Below are 12,633 nucleotides of genomic sequence, written 5' to 3'. Positions count from 1 at the left end.
TAAAATTATAAAATCTATAAAAGCATAAGTATAACATTTATATATATATTTTTATAACTTTATGCATCTTTATAATATTTTAATAATTTCTAATAATTTAAAAAAAAGTTTTTAATAAAAAATTATTACTCATTATTTTTTTTGTTCGCACACTATCTTTAGGGGCGAAGCCAGAACAAATTATAGACAAAATTTTAATTTTTTATAGTTTATATCTTTATAATTTGTAAATGATTAAATCGAATTTTTATAATTTTAGGAGGATAAAGTGCAATTTTACCTTTACTAATTTAATATTTTTAAAAAATTGTAAGAGCCAAAAGAGCAAATTTACATTTTAGGGGGGTCGAGGCCTATGCTAGCCCCTGGCTTCGCCACTGCATGCCAGAAGAATTTTGACTACATCTATTTAAATGTTGAAAAACCCTATTCTAATGAATGTGAAAAAGAAGAACTATAATCCTACACAAATCCCTTTGTTTTGCCGTTGTAATTTATTTTTTTAACAAAGATTCGAGTCAAACAAATTTAACAATTTTAAATCATCAAAATTAATATTGAATGGTAAAATTTAATTAAAAAAACAAAGTTGGTGACAAAATTTATTAAAATTTAACTTTACTCATAATTTTTAAATATAATGACAAATATAAATGAAAACAAAGTATAGTGACAAATTTCAATATTTAACCTTTAAAAAATTAATTTAGTAAAAATTAAGTACACAACTATTTTCGTAATTGACCATAAACATGATATAAAAACTTGATGAATTACTCTAAAGTCGTCTTTCAGTTCTCTGTTGTTGCTATAACCTGTAAACATTAGATGTTTTCCTTTTTCTTTTTTGTTTACACAATGGAAAGTTCCTGTAAAATAATTAAAAATTCAATTGTATTTTTTGTTGAAAAATGAATAATTATTATTTTTTATCCAGACTGTTAGATGTTAACATGAAAGGTGATGAGATGGCTAACGTGTTGACATAGAAAAATATTAAAATATTTATATGAAAAACTATAGATATTATTAAATGTTATAAAAATCTAGAAAAATTAAAAAAATATATGAAAATATATAATAATATAAAAATTTAAAAGTTACATAATTATTTTTTAAATATAAAAGCTATAAAAATATAGGTTTAACAAAAAAATAAGTTAAGACAAACATATAACTATTTTATAAATTATTACAAAAAAAGGGTTATAAAAACTTATTAACAGCATTGAAAAGTTATAAAAATTAGAAATATATATAAGAAAATTATAGAAATTTTTTAGTAGTTAGAAGGTTTGGATTTGATTTGAATGGAAAGCTTGAAATATGGTGTTGAGTAAGAGGTATGAGAGACAATAAATTTACTGTTTGGTAACTTAAGATGAGTGATAGTAATGGTTTTATTTGAGGAGAGATATATGAGGAAAGTCGATAAAAATAGATTGAGGTATGATATAAGATAGTTAGGGGCAAAGTTAGGGGAGCTAGCATGGGCCCGGCCCCCTTAAAATATAAATTTATTCTTTTGGCCTTTAAATTTTTTTCAAAATGTTAAATTAGTAAAGGTAAAATTTCACTTTGTCCCTCTAAAATTATAAAAATTCAATTTAATCCTTTACAAATTATAAAGATTTAAACTATAAAAAATTAAAATTTTATCCGGCCCCCCTAACAATTTGTTCTGGCTTCGCCCCTGCTTGTATGGTTCGATTTTCAACATTAGTGAACTTCTTCTTCTATGCCCGTGGTTTTTCTTGAAAAGGTTTTCCGTGTAAAATTTGTTTGTTTTGTTTTTCTTTTCTTATTTGATTCGCAATCGTGTCTATTGTCATTATCAATGTTAATTTTAACAAAAATATATTTTGATAAAAAAATCCTTTCAAATTTTTATTTTAATAGTTAGCAATAATTTAACTTATAAATATTAAAAAATAATAAACTAAATTGAAAATTCTATTTAATGAAATAAAAAACGAAAAAGAAAAATGGAATACATATATTGCAAAAGAAAAAAATAAGTAATAACGATTTTTATTTAATTTTAATATTATATAATTATTTATTTATTAAATATTAAATTAAAATATAAAAAATATTTTTATTAATTTTTTTCTTCAAATTCTTTCAAATTAAAATTGAATAGTAAAATTGAATAAAACAATTTAACTTCAATGGCAAATTCAATTAAATAAAAATAAAGCACAAAATCCAATATAGAATTAAAATATAATGACAAATTTATCTCTTATTTATAAGGATAATGTCAAATATCATTAAAGTGAAATATAGGGATAAGTTTTAATTTCCATTTAAAGTATAATGAGAAATTTACATATTAACTCATTTTTTAATAAAAAATTCAAATTTTTTAATTTGTTGAAATTTTAAATTTCAATTTTAATTTTACTTGATATAGAATTGATTTAATTAATCTATTCAATGAAGATATGAATTAATTATAGGGTTAAATATAAAATTAGTATTTAAACTTTTCCATTTCTCCTAGACTGGTAATTATAGTTTTTATTTGTTCTAAATTGGTACTCGAACTTCTTTTCCATCAACTAAATCAATACCTGAGCCTAACCGGTGTTAAGTCTAGGACACATGGCAGAATAATATTTTGATACATTGTATAAATGACGTTGATGGTGATGTCATAATCTAAAAAATTAAAAAAAAATCTTTTGACTTTTCTCCCCGAATTTAAGCTCCGTTTGTTTGGGGGTAAAAGCTTTTCTGGAAAATATTTTCGTCATTTTTCACTGTTTATTTGGTGGAAAATAAACTCCCACTGTAAATGCTTTTCCAAAACACGAAAAAATCACCTCTTTTTTTGGGAAAATGTCTTACACTTTTTTTTCGGTAAGACATTTTCCAAAACATGGGAAAACTCTTTCTCCCCGTCCCCTTCCCCTTCCCCTTCCCCTTGGGTTGCAAATCAGTGCCATTGCCAGGTACCCTACCCATTTTTATCTCTTCGATCATTCTGATTTTTGTTATCTATCTATCTTTTTTTTCAATCTCTTAGTAAATTTCCCAGGTACCCTACCCCCCGCCCTAAATTTCTCAGGAGCTGCGCGATTTTGAAGAACGATGATGAGAAAGTTTGGTCAAGGACCAATGCTAGGGTCGGTGTTAAAGATGTCGACAGTACGGTTTCGGGTTTGAGCCAAAACTTGAGTTTGTACGTACAATTTTCGGCTCCGGTGAAGCAAGGATCGAAGCCTTGCAAAGAGGAAGAGGAGAAGCAGGATTACATGAATATGGGTTACGCTATTCGAACCTTGAGAGAGGAGTTCCCGGACATCTTCTACAGAGAGCTCATTTTTTATATTTACAGGTTCGGATTCGATTTTCTTGCATTTGATTTCTTTGAAATGGAGTAAATAATTAAGAATTCTGTAAAATAAATTCAATTTTTCAAAGTTTTCCTTGTTCATCTGATGATTTTGGATTCTCATCATTAAATTCAAAAAAAAAGAAAAAAAGAGAGAAAGGTGATGACTTTGTTTGAATAACGCGTACTAATTCATTCCAAGCTTATATTTTTGATGTAATTAGATGTTTTTGAATATTGGTCTTTTGTTTGAATGTTGATTGTTTCTGTGTGTGTGTATAAGGAAGAAAGTATTGGCTCTTAGCTTAGAACATAAAGAACTCTGTTATAGTATCCATGTTTGATTTGTTTTACAAATTGATGGATGGCAAAGATCGTTTTGTTAAGGGCAAGGTGTGCACTCTACGCGTCCGAACCCTTGTATTGACTAAGGCACGAAGCGCTAAAGAAAAGAACTTTTGCTCGAGTGAAATAAGGTGCAACAAGCATTGTGTGTGCATTTTTGTATATCTATTAGTCTCGATGAGTATGTGCTTATGTATATTATAAGCTTAAGATTTATACTTATGATAATAAACTCAGAAAGTTGGTCAAATTTGTTTAGTGAACAAGCTAAATTTTCTTTTAATTTTGTTGGCCGGTGTGCATGATTTGTTTTGGTCCTGTGCCTGTCGTCGTATACTCAAATACTGAGAAGAATCCCTTTTCAAAATAGTTTTTCTTTTTTGTGTGTGTGTTGCCTTACAAAAGTGCATGCCTAGGGGTGCCGAGCTTGTACCTACTGAATGCGCCTGGCTTGAAGGGGTTTCAGGTGCTTTTGCTTTTTATGCTAAGGCGCAAAGCCTAGGTGCTTGTCTTAACAATACTGGATAAAGTTATGCCGTATGTGCATAAATAGCATATGCCACTAGGTTGATGCATGCTGCTGCCTTCCTCATGTAAATAGATTATGGGTTTTTCTATGTGACACCTATGAGATCCACTTTTGCCTTTCCAAACTACAGTGATCAATCTGCACAGACTCAAAATTATAATGTTTTTATATAGATGACATGTTTTTGGTACTGATTAATGTAGGCAACGACTTTAATCATCATTCCAAGTGAAGTTTGAACAAAAACTATCAGACAATTGGGAGCTAATATCATTTGAGGCAATCTTTCTTTATAAATAAGGATCATGGTTATCATAGCCTTATTTAATATGCAGTTTTCTTTATTACTTCATAATTTATTTCTATAGTTGAGAAGATATTTGATGAGCTGACCCAGATGAAAGCCATATTTGACAGAGTGATTATGAAAAGAAACACCGTTGTTGCCAAATACATCTCTTTGAAATGAAATACTCATAGAGGGAATGATTTCAATGCTTTGAACGGTACAAAACTCAGATTCCTAATGTAACTATCACTGATACTCCATGCATATTGAAAGGTGGCTTCATAAGAGATGAAGACTTTACCAGAAAGTTGGAATCAAGAATATGGTTGTACACAATATAGATGAGAAACTTTTTCTTCTTTATTTTCTTAGTGTAGGAAGCATCAAATAGTTGATTGCTCATCATCTTCTCACTAATGGAGCCATAAGAGAAATTCAATTGGATATTAGGGTCAGCAAATTGAATATTAATAAATGTACAGATGAAGAAACTGGATTGAGGTTCTCCTTTCATTTTTATGTCCCTCTTCCTTATCTAATTTCAACTCTTTGTTGTTAGTTGTTTTAACTCCATATCTATGCACTCTTTTTCCTTTTTTTTTCAGCCATTAAAAGAAAATGGCAGGAGCTTTAGGAACATAAAGGAACAAAATTTTGGTACCTACGGAAGATCGAAACAAAGATGAAATATGTTTAAGAAGATAATAGAAAAGAAGAGATTGATTTAATGGATTTTCTTATACATTCTTCTTAGGAATTAAGATTCTAACTAGGACTTTTATGGTCAGTTGTCATAATTTCCATCAAACATTGCTTTATAGAGTTTATTCATTTTTCTTGCAAGATTCATGTTCTAACACTCATGTTAAACCATGTATTTAAAGAGTTTATCCCATACACGAGTCTATACATATTAATATTATATATATATGACATGAGTATTTTAATAAAATTAAGGGTTTTATATATATTGGTTTCTAGTATTAATTTCTATAATTATTCAATCCTTGTTTTTATTATTATTTTATAATACGATTAGAAATAATTTATTTGATTTTGGTTGTTTTTAATTTATGACGGTTAATATTCTAGCTTAATAATTGAGTATTATTATATATTAAATTTGATTTATTTATTTATAAATAAATCATTGTAATATACGTAAAAAAAATTTAAAATATAAATTTATTAATATATGTAAAAACAGCTTTTCCAAAAAATATTTGACTAAATGATCAAATTAAAGTATAGGTACTAAATTCATAACTTAGTCAAAGTACGGGGTCTAATAGCATAATTTGACTAAATGAACTTAATGGTATGGGTTCTTTTTTCAAGAGAATTTAAGCAACTATTGTTTGAAGAAGGGCCAACTGCTCTGCTCTTGTTGTAAATAAAACTAAAATCGAACAGTAACATCACTAGCAACATGATAATTTGATGGTGAAATATATGAAGCGGAACCCTGATTTAGCCCGTTTTGACCACAAACATATATACCCATATCCGATACTCAAGTTAACTCAGTCAAATACATCCTTATTGGAACCACTTCAGAAGGCCATAAACCATCCTTTCCTTCGCCACCGAAACCACCCCTTCTTATAAAAGGGTACATATATTATATAAGTTGTGTTTCTAGCTGGCATGTGTACCGTTTAACTATCTGGTCTGGTAAACATGTGATCTTGAAAATGGTTGTTATATTATTATATTATACATCTTGCAGTTCAAACACTGTAATTGAAATGTCTTGCTTATGATAGCAGTGCCAAATTTAATTCCAGATGTGAAACATAGGGTAAAACAAAAAACATTACACCGGGAAACTTTGCTTTATAAACCAAATGATTTATCTAGCTTCATCCATTTTCAATTGGGAGAAAACTCCACTTGCCAATGGGACTGAATCAGATTCATCCTCGTTTATGATAGACATATCATCTCCCTCAAATTTGATATTTGTGGAAGGTAAACGCTGAAAAACATGCGATGATAGCATACCGGAAGCATTTGATGCGCTGTCCTCGTGTGGCTCTTGGACAACTGCTGTTTGCTGGAGCTGTAACGCATACTCCAAGTCCCATGCTACATCACCCATGCCAGGCCTATCACAGGCATCTTCTTGCAAACATTTCTCTGTTGTCTCTGCAAATTTTCTTAATGAGTTGGGATTGATCTGATCTCTTATGGATGGATCCACAATCTGATCAAGCAATCCTTTATCCTTGCAACGCATTCCCCATTCTGCTAGGTTCACTTGCTCTCTTGGGAGTGCAGGATTGATAGCCGGCCTTGCACAAAGCACCTCAAGAAGAACCACTCCGAACGAATAAACATCAGATTTTTCTGTCAGCTGTTGTGTTTTAAAGTACTCAGGATCAAGATAACCAAAAGTTCCTTTAATGCCTGTGCTAACATGGGATTGATCCGGAGGACCAGATCTTGAAAGGCCAAAGTCAGCTACTTTGGCTACAAGATTCTCATCGAGCAAGATGTTTGTCGACTTGACATCACGGTGAATGATGCCCCCAGATGCACCTTTGTGAAGGTAATGAAGTCCTCTTGCGGCACCAATGCAAATATCGAGCCTTTGCTTCCAAGACAAGCAAGGTAGTTTTGCGTTATATAGGTGATCCCTCAAAGTTCCTTTCTCCATTAACTCATACACAAGTATCATCTCAAGTCTTTCATCACAATATCCGATCAAGGAAACAAGATGGCGATGTCGAATTTTTGATAAAACCATGATCTCCGTCTGAAATTCCGGTAGACCTTGACCTGACCCTGGCTGGCTTCGTTTCACAGCCACTTTGAAGCCATTCCGGAGAGTCCCTTGATAGACAGTCCCAAATCCACCCTTACCAATCTGCAACTTCTTGTCGAAGTTGTTTGTTGCCAACTGAATCTCGTCTAATGGTATCCTTAAACCAAGGTTCAAGTTAGGCACAGGGGAAACAGTAATGGTTCCCTCTCTGCTTGGTGTCTTAGAATTACCATGAGAACTTCCTTTAAATATAGGTAAGGGTGACCATTCTGAAGTTTCAACATGTTTTGACTTTCTACGTCTCAATCCAATAAACAACAGACCTCCAAAGATGCAGATAAGAACAAGACCTCCGAGGACCACACCAACAATAATGAAGGGATACATATTGTTGGACTTATGTGTTACAGGGACCAAATCAGATTTCCCCATCATTTCCATTATCTCAACGCCATTTAGAAAAGCATTTTGATAAAAAGAATTACTATCAGGCCCTATGGAGATGGTTATGAACCCTGAATCATCAGAATCAACCACAAAGTCCATGAAAAATGGAGTCGCCAAATCATTCACTTTTTGGTAAGGGTTAATGTTCAGGCTGAAGTTGCTATTTATATAGAGAAAAAAACTTAAAATATTCAGTGATATACTAATAACATCGCAGAAATGAACCCGAATCAAGTGCCTAGCATCTCTGGTTACATCATAAGACCAGGTTATATTGGAGTCGTTTGATGCCATCTCTTTGGAAGTCTTGTATACTAGATCTGGTGCAATAAATTCGGTAACAATAACATAATTAGGCCTACCTGAGAGAACTTGACTATTCTTTGCAATGCCTGAATTGGTCAGATAACTATCATCAGGAAGCCATGTTCTTAACAAAGTATCATTATCTGGTGTAAGTGTATGGCCTCCGACATTGATCCTATGAATCGTCTGTAATGCTTGAGAGAGCAGGCCTTTGTAATCATTGCTGTTTCCAGTCCGACTAATCTGTGTAGGCTCGTCAGAAATGAAATCTGGAGGGGCCGGAAAGACCTCGATGGCATTGATGAATGCGAAAGAAGATTCTTGCGGTACAAAGTAGATTAAAAATTTGCCTATTGGAATGCTCAAAATGAATTCCTTTGTTATAGTAGAGCTGCCAATTTTTTGGACAGTGAAATCATGCAAGAGCAGAAAACCTGAAGCTGAAACATTGAAAATAGCATCTGAGACATCAGTTGAGTTGGAGAAATGAAGGCGTACCAGGTAAGTGCCATTAGTATTGATTTTGAACTCATATGAAGACTGCTTCCGAAAAACTCTTGCAGTTTGATACAGAGGTGGTGTTTCTGATGCCTGCCTGTTGTCTGTGACAAAGCTGTTTTGTTTCGTAAATGAAACATCAGAATTCGAGTCACCAACAAAGGTCTGGAAACTGACGTTTACGGCGATGTTTGATCCACAGTTGATGAAATACTTGTCTGGAAGCGTGTATGCTGAAGAAGGCAGCTGATATGAGAAGAAAATGACAAGATAAAGAAAAAGGCTTAAAGACTCATGGTGTTTATCCCACTGAAACTTTCCCATTGATTTGCAGTATTTGCTTAAACTTTGTTTCTTCAAAACAATTCCATTCTGTGAATCAATGATTCCTATTGAAGGATTGAAGATAAGTCAACAGGGAGCCTGAATTGGCTTATGAACCAAAACAGGCTGAGAGAAAATTCTAAGCCGTGTTGCATTGGGAAATGCCTTAAATGCCCTCGTAATTGTAGACTTTGTGGATTCAGTAGAGGACAGTTCTGGCTTTATAGGCATTTACTTGGTCAATGAAAACAGGGTGATGTTGATGTAAGCTTAAATGTATATAAAGACGATTTGTTTTCTTGCAATCTGGTCACATCAAAACTATATTATTTTAATATTCTTTCAATAATTTATGGACCATTCAACTCTACTTTTTGTGTGTGTGTGTGTGTGGAAGCAGGAAAGCATTGCAATTTCCCTGAGATTTGGGAGCTAGTTAAAACTAGATGAGTCTAAATTCTTTAACTTCATGTAAACCTAATCCTTGGAAAATGCGTCATATATTACACTTCTTTATTTAATTACATTTTATATTGATACCCAAAATTACAAATCATTTCTTTCTTTGATTGTCAGTTGTGAGTTTGTTAAACAGTCCAAGTCTTGCATAATAAGAAAACACATTTAGATACCTCTTCCATTGCAACATGTCTAATTTTTAATTCCATCCTTTTTTATTAAAATTTAAAAATTAATCCTTTTATTTTAAACCATCATCCAAATTTAAGAAAAATTAAAAAGTTGTTTAGTTGTTGATAATCACATTCATCAAAATTATTGATTTTTATTAATTTGTTGCATATAAAATATTAAATTCCTTTTTTTTGTTTATAAATTGTTTTTAGTGTTAATTCCAACTCAACATTTTAATCGCAACCTTTAATAATTTTATCCAAATTGGACTAATTTTTTTTTAAAATACGAAAAAGAAAGTCCTATAAATTAACTTCTCAATTTTTCTAGGAATTTGATTTTTTTTTTTTTTTTTGAGTTTGAGATTAAAGTGCCAATGAGTTTCAATTGTGAATTGGTCATCGTCTTCCATAAGTGGGATGCTCATTTAAAAGATATCTCCTTTTATAGCTTCCATTATCTTTTAAGGAATTTAAAATTTAATTATTATATAATTATGGTGTTGTTTTGACTTAGTATGCGATACTTTTTTCATAAATAATTTTCGACTCATTATTTTGAAAATTTTTTTAATTTTGTTAAAATATTTTTTAAATATTTATTATATTCTAATAATTATAAATGAAAAGTTGAAATATTTATAATGTTATGATATTTATAAGTCAAAGGTTAAAAGTAATAAGTAATGTCTCTTAATTATTAAACCTTATTTTTTCCATACACTAATTTGTTACACTTTAACTTTTAATGGTTAAAAATTTTAATTTTTTTTGGTAGAAAAGAATAGCATAAAGCAATTTTAAAAAATAAAGCAATTAAAAAAAACTACTTATCTTAGGACTTATGAAAGTTCTTTTTATCAACTAATAGAAGTTATTTGACCGATATCGAAGGTTCTTAAAAAAGCCACTAGACTTAAAGGACCAGATACCGCAAGTCTTGCCCTATAATCAGCAATTGCATTTTGGGACCTAGGAATATGGTGAATGCGTATATTCTATTTACGATTAAAAATACCATGAATCAAACGTAGCTCCACTATTCTGCTAATAACAAATTCACTAGCCAACAATGATTCAACTAGAAGTGCATTATCACATTCTACCTCAACCTATCGCAATCCTCTCTCCCATGCAACACGCAAACTCATTAGCACAACTCTCACTTCCACCTTAAAAATATTATCTTGCGGAAAGTGAATTAACATGTAGCCATGTCATTGTCATTGTTATCATCGCCTAATGACAGTCCCAAATTAGAGCTATTATCCTCCATGATTGAATTGAAGCTTCAATGCCTCGATCAATATTATTCAATATTCAATTCACTACCACTTCTAAGTCCATTGTAGATGGTTTATTTTATAACACGGTCACTCCAAACCTGTTGCTCAAGTTGTTGTCAATTGCCTTCTAGAGTTATTGCAATTTCAGTCTAATATTGTTAATCATGCGTATTATAGATATGTGTATTTCAATCTAATAGTGCGTTGGAAGCTTCAACGCCTCGTCTAATAGTGCTAATCGTGCATATTATAAATATGTATACTCTTTTTCCTTCGCTAGATTTTTTTCTACAGGATTTTTATACTTTAAATTCTAATACTCATTAGAAGTAGAGTTCTATTTCATTTTTACTTCTTATGTCTATAAATATAGACTCTAAAGAAGCATTGTATAGTATTCCTATTGATCAATAAAATACGCTCTCTTTTTTGCTCTCCTATTTTCTTTGTTCTTTACTTTATATCTTTTTATTTTATAAATGTCTTTTTATTTTAATTATTATAGGTAAAATTTTGTAAAAATATATTAAAAAGTTCAATGAAGTAGTTTTTAAATATATTTTCCATAAAAGATATTTAATTAAATTAGGGATAAATATCAAAATTATACATGGACTTTGATCCAATGTGCAATCTCATACATTAACTTTAAATTTGTGTGATTATATATATGAAATTTTGTTTTGATTCAATTTTCACAAATCACAAATCACAAACACCATTGCCAAATTAGCATCATTTTACATTAATGTATTGCATACACAAACAATTATATTATTCAATATAAAAACAAATGTATGTACTTTTTTTCTTTAAATATGTACAATAGAATGAAAATCAAAGTTCCATGTATACATATAATTCTCAATTTAAATTTCATGTGTATAATTGCACGAAATCAAAGTTGATGTATCAAATTGCACATTAGACCAAAGTTCATGTATAAATTTGATATTTATCCCAATAAATCATTTAAAATAATTGATCTCAAAGTTTAAAAAATTTATCTAAAAAATTTTAACTATGACATTTTTTCTGAGATAAAAAAAGTATATCACTTTGTTATTAACAAAAAATTATAGCTATTCAAATATATTTCAATTCGAATATTTATGTATCTATTTAAATAGTAATATTTATTCCTAAGAGACGTGGTTATCTAAGAAAAGTTGAATTTGTATAAACAGACTTGAAGTTTCCTGTAAGACTCAAATCACTTGGATGGATGACTAATACATATAAAAAGGTATAAAAACAAATTTTTATTCTATTTTCCTCTGTCTTATAAGATTCATTGATTCTTCTATAAAAAATATTTTTTACGTTATTTAATATTTAATATTAGAATTAAGTGACTCGAATCCTTATTTAACTAAAATATAGTGGTAAAATAAAATAAAAGAAGAATTCATATAGTATTACACTTTTTTTATTTTATTTTAGAATAAGGTTTTTAAAACCTTATTAAATTCTATCTATTTGATATTGATTAGAATAAAGTGTTTCGGTCTTACTAGAATATGGCTTTACAAGCTTATAAATAGACATAGTCTATTCCTCTTGTATAGAATTCGAATTTGACATAGTGAATTTTCTTCTCCTCTGCCCGTGGTTTTTTCCCGAAAGAGTTTCCACGTAAAAATCTGTGTGTTTTTTATTTTTATTTTATTTTATTTTTTTCACATTTAATGTACTATTTTCGTTAATGCAAAACATAGATAATTATTGAGTTTTTTTGTATTTTAAGATTTATTTGTTTAAAGCTCTTTTATACACCAACATATACATGGAGGCAAATAAAACCTTAAAAAAGTTGCACACCTTGAAACTTTCATTTAATTTATCATAATTTTAAGCTTCCATTTTCGTA

General features: G+C 30.1%; 2 protein-coding genes across 10 annotated transcripts; one reads left to right on the top strand and one right to left on the bottom strand.

The window, feature by feature from the left end:
* Positions 1-2,746: 2,746 nt before the first annotated feature.
* LOC107900457 (uncharacterized) lies at positions 2,747-5,398 on the top strand. Of its 9 annotated transcripts, none has more exons than XM_041081874.1 (3): positions 2,769-2,957; positions 3,074-3,343; positions 5,109-5,398. In XM_041081874.1, exons 1-3 carry the CDS (start codon positions 2,845-2,847, stop codon positions 5,113-5,115), a joined length of 390 nt encoding a protein of 129 aa, XP_040937808.1. In that variant the 5' UTR covers positions 2,769-2,844; the 3' UTR covers positions 5,116-5,398. The 9 variants fall into 9 exon arrangements, with proteins under 9 accessions (XP_016681551.1, XP_040937808.1, XP_040937807.1 ...); XM_041081873.1 differs by lacking the exon at positions 5,109-5,398 and adding an exon at positions 4,418-5,042 and having other exon boundaries at positions 2,770-2,957; XM_016826092.2 differs by having other exon boundaries at positions 2,773-2,957; positions 3,044-3,343.
* A 793-nt stretch (positions 5,399-6,191) lies between these two features.
* Positions 6,192-9,191, bottom strand: LOC107900446 (probable receptor-like protein kinase At5g24010). Its single transcript, XM_016826050.2, has one exon. It carries the CDS (start codon positions 8,843-8,845, stop codon positions 6,356-6,358), a length of 2,490 nt encoding a protein of 829 aa, XP_016681539.2. The 5' UTR covers positions 8,846-9,191; the 3' UTR covers positions 6,192-6,355.
* Positions 9,192-12,633: the final 3,442 nt, after the last annotated feature.

Source organism: Gossypium hirsutum, chromosome A11 (genome assembly GCF_007990345.1).
Source record: "Gossypium hirsutum isolate 1008001.06 chromosome A11, Gossypium_hirsutum_v2.1, whole genome shotgun sequence".
Lineage (NCBI taxonomy): Eukaryota > Viridiplantae > Streptophyta > Magnoliopsida > Malvales > Malvaceae > Gossypium > Gossypium hirsutum.
The sequence above is the reverse complement of the archived record's forward strand: the minus strand, read 5'-3'. Positions and strand labels throughout refer to the sequence as shown.

Excerpts from the sequence above, each read along its gene's own strand:
- LOC107900457 (XM_016826062.2), top strand. The coding sequence starts at position 2,845 with ATGTCTTACACTTTTTTTTCGGTAAGACATTTTCCAAAACATGGGAAA. Across the intron at positions 2,958-3,043 it reads CAAATCAGTGCCATTGCCAG|GTACCCTACCCCCCGCCCTA; the intron begins GTACCCTACCCA and ends TAAATTTCCCAG.
- LOC107900446 (XM_016826050.2), bottom strand. The coding sequence starts at position 8,845 with ATGGGAAAGTTTCAGTGGGATAAACACCATGAGTCTTTAAGCCTTTTT.